This window comes from Melanaphis sacchari, unplaced genomic scaffold, assembly GCF_002803265.2.
Source record: "Melanaphis sacchari strain LSU unplaced genomic scaffold, SCAv2.0 Contig9_pilon_pilon, whole genome shotgun sequence".
Lineage (NCBI taxonomy): Eukaryota > Metazoa > Arthropoda > Insecta > Hemiptera > Aphididae > Melanaphis > Melanaphis sacchari.
The window spans coordinates 929112-937208 of NW_020271711.1; the positions used below are offsets into that span (position 1 = coordinate 929112).

The 8097-nt window shown below is 28.0% G+C and overlaps 1 protein-coding gene across 1 annotated transcript; it reads left to right on the forward strand.

The window, feature by feature from the left end:
* The first annotated feature begins 4905 nt into the window (after positions 1-4905).
* Positions 4906-7269, forward strand: LOC112603175 (52 kDa repressor of the inhibitor of the protein kinase-like). The gene is made up of 2 exons (XM_025351633.1): positions 4906-6728; positions 6906-7269. Exons 1-2 carry the CDS (start codon positions 4906-4908, stop codon positions 7267-7269), a joined length of 2187 nt encoding a protein of 728 aa, XP_025207418.1.
* Positions 7270-8097: the final 828 nt, after the last annotated feature.

Genomic DNA, 8097 nt, shown 5'->3' on the forward strand with positions numbered 1-8097 from the left:
ACATGTGCACCATGACACGCATGAAACAGCTGTTTAGTGCCGGTTATTGCGTCGAACCTATATATTTACATAGTGTTTTGAAACAAGAAATCGAGCGACAGCCGCGGAGCTCCGCGGCACGCGCGAGTGCAACAGTTATGCTAAGGTTAAACACCTGTACTTACGTCGACACGCGCGAGCTAAACCGCATGCTTTAGCAGAAGAAAATCAATAGATGACAGTGTGATGCCCCGCCACAGCGCGATACCGCCTGTATCCAGGCCCGGGTTTAGACATATACGGAACCCCGAGCCCGTTGGCCGTAATTCATTTAGTGCCCTTATATTTAACTGCGGTAGCCCTTTGCGAAAATATTTACTTAATATTCAATTTGTGATTTAAATGTATAGTACGAGCTCTTTGCGTTTTTCAATCAAACGCGCGTTTAATTTAGAGGAAATTTATCGTATTTCAAATAAGTGCATTAAAAATCTAAAATCAGATGTCCCACCGTTCTATAAGTTCTGTTTGTGTAAATAATTGCAATTCAAAATACAATACGGCAACTAGGTATACGGTTTTGCGGCTTTAGCTAGTTGTAATATAATAAATTATATCTATTTGCATTACCTACCATGAACTCTTATGTTCGATTGAAAAAAATTGAAAGATAATATGAGTTTAGTATCAAAAAATAAAATAAATCTACGTTAGTATTACGTTCTTTATAATTATTTTTTTTTTTTTATTATTTATTCATATTCATTTATGATATTGATTAAACTGATTAAAGTGTTGTGTGCTTTAAGATAGCATTCATATTTTAGTACCTAGTAATATAGTTAAGACGGATTTAATTAAAAACATAAATTATTATTAAAGGTTCACCAACTTTTAATAATAAAAGTTAACTTTTTAAAACTTTTTATTTTATTTGCTACTACATTACATTTAACAAAGTATATAATTCACTATTGATTTATTAACATGATGTCAGTGCACTGTTTGTTTTCTCTTTCTGGCCCTCGCGTAACATAAACAAAACATATTTCCGCAGAATCATTTTTTGATGTTTTTGAGTAATTTTAGAGAAAAATTACTAATAACAAAAATTATAGAGAATAATTTTTTATGAGGGACATATCAATTTGTCTACATACTGCTACAAAACAATTTTAAACATCATTTAAATTTATAATTTCTTTTTTTAATTTGAAAGTTGAATATTAAGTCAAATAATAATAAAATATAAAAAGTGATATGCTAAATCCTCAAAAATATTATCAACTCTAATTTTTATAATATGTGTTTTTACTCTATGATTACTCAAAAAAATAAAAAAAAAAATAAATAAATGCGTTTTGCTTATGAGTTATGTTACGTTTGGGCCAGAGAGAAAAAACAAATAGTGCGCTGACATCCTCTTAAATGTTTATTAATTTTTTTATATAGCCTGGCATTAGTATTTTAGTATATCAAGAATAGTTTAAAATTTATTGATTCCAATAACATTAAAATTCAAAACCTTTCGTCTAAAACATAAAAACCTTAATCCTTTAACATGTGCTGACATAGTGTACATTACTAAAATACAAACTTGTGTAAGCTGTAGCCTGTAAGTATATTAAAAAGGTTTTTAAAAATTAGCCCTTTACTTTCAGATTTATGTGTGGTTGTACAAATTATTTAAGAAAATTAGGGGTTAAGTATGACGAGTTACAAATATATATTGTATACATTCAGTTTATTTATGACACACCGTATATGCAAGGTTAGGTTATGCGCTAACGTTATTTTTTTATAGATTTTATTATGTCTAGTAACAATATACAAGAAACACTAATCTACTATCTATAAAAAATTTTATGCAAATCTAATTCGCAAAGTCATATGTTACACAAAATGATAATAGTTATAATCCTATTTACATCCTAAATTATCGTAAAACGGTTATATGGGATTTCAAATGTATAAAATAGATTGATAAGTGGTACAGTAGATGCTCTGCTGTATACAGTAGGTATCGAATAGGTCAATATAATGATGTGTTTAATTTGAACTAAATGATAATATATCATCATATTCGAAAAACAATCCTGACGGGAATGGTTTGTCGGTCAATATTACTAATAAGTATATTTCATGATACATTGATACTGATATTAGTAGTTTGTAATTATCGTGATTTTAATGAATTTTGTGAACTTTAAATAAATAAATAAAAAAATGTGCTAATATATTTTTAACATATAAGAAACGTTTAGGTAGAATTTTGTATTAAATTTTCACGAATTTTTGACGTTGTGAATTTTAATTGACATTTATAGAAAACATTTTATACTTCAAATGAATAACTTAAAAATTATAGTTTGTGTAGAAAATGCTATAATGAAAATTTGATGAAAGTTTTATTTATCTACGGTTATTTGTTTTTGGATTCAAATATCCAAAGTTGAAGGACTAGAAATAGTTACAATTGAACTGGTATATCAATGTAATAATATAAATGTATAAATATTCATATTTATTAATATCTATGTCCTATAAATTCATACTTCAAAAGGTCACAAAAAGTTAATGCGATTTTTTTGTTTTTATTATAGATGGAATAACTAAAAAGGAATCTTAAATTATATTTTAATAAAACATTTTATGAGATCATACAACAAAATAATTTGTACATTTTTATGATTTTGTCTAAATTCTAATTTAAAATGGCTTCTAAAAACAGTATGCGACAATAAGCTTTCGATACTTTTTTGCTGGTAAATAAAAACTTATGAACATATAATTATGAATTTTACTAAGTAAACAAAAATACATTTTAAAATTTAAAGATATTAAAATACGAATATTGTTTTACGGTATTTACAGTAAGTCGTTATATTAACTCGAAAGTTAATAATAATATTATATGATATACATTTATATTATTATAATAATTAAATAGGTACTAATAAAATAATAAACGATTTTGATATCAGTATCTATCATGAAATTCACAATAACTTTTTGTTTTACATCTAAATTTTGAAAATAGAAACCAAGATTATTCATAAGTAGTTCATAGGAAACCATTAAATCTAAAAAATATATAAACTTTAAACACAATTATTTACTACCTATAGCCACTTTAAAATAAGAAAAAAAAATCTTTTAGGGACTCTCCCCTCTACACACACACACACACACACACGTTAAATTCGTCACTAATAATAAACATAATTTAAGTGATTAAGTGTGAGGTAGATGAGTCTAGTATTTATTTGTTTTAGTAAAGCATGAATAAAATTATTTTATTTTTTTATATAGATTATACTATTTTAATATCATTTGTTTTTATAAAATGAAAAGTGGCAATTTTAAACAGTTCGATTAATCTGTTCTTTAAATTATAACTACAATAAGATTCAGACTAAAGTATCGAAATACTGAATAAAAGTATAGTTACCTACTATATCTAAAATGTTTACCAATATTGATGTATAATTATATTTTTAATGTTTTGAAAATTTTTTGTTAGTAGGTATTTGATAATTCTAAGTTACTAATGTGGTCAAAACTCGCATTATTATTATTAGTATTTAACGCTTACTCCCCATCGTGTCGTTCTGTCATACCCGAAAAAGAAACAAACGTAATATTATACACTATACACGACAAAACGTAAGCATAAAAAAAAAAAGTTTTTTTAAATTAGCTATAGTTTATTATGTTTTGTATTGATACAACAATATACGCATTATTATAAATATATCAATATATGTAATATTTTTAGGAGAATGTTCTGTGCAAAGGGTTTTGGTTCAGAATAGTATAAAAATAAGAAAAATGCCATCACCCATGCCGCACTTATACTTGTACTAGAGTACAGAACTACAGACCATAACATATATTATCCAAGAACTAGAAAACTAAATACATACGACGTATTTCTGCGTTAATTTATTTTTTCAATCGAAATATCTTAAACAAAACCATTTATTCGGATCATTGTGTAAATGTTTTACGATTACGATAATCGAAAAAATTAGAAATCGTTAAGACTGTGTTTATGTTATAATTGTAACACTTAATTAAAAAATTGAACTTTATATATTAGTTCCTAGTTTAAAAAAAAATGTGATTTTAAACAGCGCATTATAATGTTATAATCTCATACTGAACACGAAATACATTGAGAGTTATTTAAATGTAATACATTTTATACAATACTAGGTGACCCGGCGAACTTCGTTCCGGCTTAAATGTTAACGAACGTAGTGGTATCTTTAAGCTAAACTTAATTTATGATTTTAATTAACGTAATAAAAATTAAAATGAATACAAGAAAATTATTCAATAGTTCATTAAAATAATATATATATATATATAGGAAAGAAAATAAAAATTTAATAAAACTACACAAGGCCGTATCTAGGGGGGGGTTTTAGGGGCCCCCCCCCCCCCCCCCCCCCGAAATGTTTAAAGTAGGTGTGTATTTATAATATAACTAAAACTAACTACAAACATGTACAATTTGTATTTATACATTTCCCAATTTCCCACTCGTCATTAGTCTCGTTATCTTAAATTTTAAAATTATCTAAAAATGACAAACTACGTACCTATTATGCTATCGAAATGATTTCGACAAAATCTCGTTGGACGACGGATTTTATCGGTTAATGAGTTTGAATGTATAATAATAAAAATAATATAATATTGTACGTAAACACGTAGTGGAAGGATAATCGATACGCGTCTCAACTCTACGGTTAATAACTACAATATTGTTTGTCAATTATGAATTTAGTCTGTTTTTCAGAAGTATTGAGTAATAATATAATAATTGTATAACGTGTATTTCATTTGATTCTGTTTCTTAATATCTAACTACCGTGTATCTATTTACTGTTACATTATATTTTATACATTTCTTGAAAAATGAAACGAAGTATGTCAACTCAGTCGTCAATATTTAATTTTTTTCATAAGAAAAATAATCAAGGTGAATTAGATTCAGAATTAATTAGTACAGAAGAAGAAATTCCGTGTGCGTCTACTACTGAAAAAAGTGTACTGGAAAGTACTCTAGAAATACCAAAACTTCGAGATGTTGGACGGTATGTAAATGTTAGAATTACTGAAGATAAATTCAAGTATGATTTATTAAAGAATCCATGGCTTCCTTCTTCAAATTATAATTTTCCGGTTGTGTCGAAAAGAAAATTAAAATTCCAAATGTCTTGGTTATCACGGTTTTCTTGGTTAGTTTATTCGGAGAAATTAGAAGGAGCATTATGTAAAATATGTGTTTTATTTTCTAATGAGTGCATCGGAAAAGGTTCAAATCAAAAAGTGGGTGCTTTAGTAAGTAAACCTTTTATTAAATGGAAAGATGCTTTAGAATGTTTTAAATTACATAGTAATGCAGATTACCATAAATTGTCTGTTATACGCGCGGATGAATTTTTAAAAATGATGGATAGTAAAAAACCCGACATTTCTATAGCTATCGATTCGGCATATAAAAACCTAGTCTTGGAAAATCGTGCTAAATTGGTTCCAATTATCGAAACAATTATTTTTTGTGGTCGTCAGGAAATGGCATTAAGGGGAGACAATGACAGTGGACATATTTTTAGCAACAGTGATGATAACAACGATGGAAATTTCAGATCGTTGTTAAGATTTAGAGTGCAATCTGGAGATTTAACATTGAAAGCCCATTTAGAAAATTCAGCAGCTAATGCTGTTTACATAAGCCCTCTCATACAAAACGAGTTAATACATATTTGTGGTACATATATTCAGACTCAGCTAGTAACTAAAATTAAGCAAGCTGGGTTTTTTTCAATTTTAGCTGACGAAACTTGCGATATATCACGAATAGAACAGTTGTCCCTATGTGTGAGGTATATTGAAGATTGTCGTATAAGGGAAGATTTTTTGACTTTTATTCCTATTTATGATGCATCAGGAAAAGGATTAGCCCATACAATAATACACGAAATAGACAAATTAGGTTTAAAAAAGGAAAACTTAGTCGGTCAAGGCTACGATGGCGCTTCTTCGATGAGTGGTATATATAATGGAGTTCAAAAAAATATATGCAATATAGTACCGCACGCTTTATACGTACATTGCGCAGCCCATTCGTTGAACCTTGCAATTAGTAAATCATGTAACATTCCTGAAATAAGAAATTGTATTGGATCTATATCTACAATTACTTCGTTCTTTCGAAAATCTCCGATAAGGTCAGATATTCTTAAAAAGTTCATAAAAGACCTAATTCCAGACACACGCCAACAAACACTTTTAAAAATGTGTGAAACTCGTTGGGTTGAACGCCATGATAGTTTGTTGCGGTTTAAAGAACTATACTTACCAATAGCAAATACATTAAGAGAACTCGAACATCATCATAATTTAGAAACATCGCAACATGCATTTCAACTCTCAAAAACGATTACGTCTAGTTCGTTTGTAATTTCATTGTACGTTACAGAAAAACTTTTTGCTATAACATTGTCTTTATGTAAATCTCTACAAAAAATAAATGTTGATTTATCCGAATGTTGTGCATATGTCAATAACTGTGTGCAAGTTATTAATTCAATTCGTGAAAATAGTGATGAAGAATTTCACAAATTATTTTTAGAAGTTGAAAACGTATTAAGTTTGGTAGATGAAACGGTTAAAACGCCACGATTAGTTAGGCAATCTATCTATCGTAATAATATTCTAGCAGATTCACCAGAACAGTACTATAAGAGATCAATTTTTTTGCCATTTTTAGATTACTTCATTAATCAATTAAATGAAAGATTTATAAAACACAATAACATTATTTCTGGTTTACAAAACTTGCTTCCATGTTTTCTTATTAAATTAAATGTAGAAAGCAATGAGTTTAAAAAATGCATTTATTTTTACAAAAGCTTTTTACCGACTTATGACACTTTAGAATCAGAATTGAAGGCGTGGATAGAGAAATGGAAATCGGTACCCGATAAAAAACTTCCAAAATCTGCAATCGATACTCTAGATGTTATGTCGAAGGACCTTTATCCAAACATTTGGTGTTTACTATCTATACTTGCAACACTTCCAGTGTCAACTTCGTCAGCAGAACGTACTTTTTCAACTTTAAGACGATTAAAATCCTATTTGAGGAATAGCTGCAGCGAAAATCGTCTAACAGGCTTAGCTTTATTGTCAGTCCACCGGAGTATTTCAATAGATATTGAAGAAATAATTAATATTTTTTCCAGAATGCCACGCAAGGTTGACTTTGTTTTATAATTTTTTATTAACTACTCGTATTAATACTATATATACTGTATACATTATAATATTATATTTTGTACTGTATAATATTAACATTAAAATAATAATATAATGATTTATTTTTAGTTCATGTATTAAAAATATTTAAACCCCCCCCGTAAATTGACCCTGAATACGTGCTTGAAACTACAAGTATTTTAATAACGGGTCGGCAAAACATTTTCTTTGATCAAGCTATGCATTTTGCTGCGCGGGTGATATTTGGGTTGGTTGTGAAGCGCCTTGTGATATACGAATTTTTTATTTTGTTATAAACAAAAAATAATTGTTTCATAAAACAAATCACAGACAAGACACAACAAAAAAACTAAAGGAATATCTACTTTGTATACAGATATTTAAACAAATTCGATTACACAACTGATGAACGAAAACAAATACGGTATAGCAGAGTTGATATATAAATATTATGCCGTCGAAATCATCGAACAACCATCAACCAAATTCGTATTTTTTAATTTTAGCTTTTGGTAATACTAGTACAGCTTAATAATTACGTATACAACATAATTAATTTAATAATAAAATATTAAACAAGGAAAATACAAAAAGTTTTAAAAACAGCTTTTATCTTAAAATTATACGATTAAACTAGTCTTCAAGATAAAATTGATAATTAAATTGACGACGTGTTCAGAATTGGTGTCTAGGATAGAAGAAAGATTGAGGGGAATATTAATGGATTTTAGAAAATTAAACAAAATAATACGTATAGCGATCAGAGAAGGAAAATCAATGAGAAGGTGAGGATGATCGCAATCACTTTCGTTGAGATTTAAAGTA

What these genes read in the sequence shown, in the direction of transcription:
- LOC112603175 (XM_025351633.1), top strand. Translation starts at nt 4,906, where the DNA reads ATGAAACGAAGTATGTCAACTCAGTCGTCAATATTTAATTTTTTTCAT. An exon ending in CTAGCAGATTCACCAGAACA is followed by an intron (nt 6,729 to 6,905) that starts GTACTATAAGAG and finishes TTTTTACAAAAG; the next exon opens with CTTTTTACCGACTTATGACA.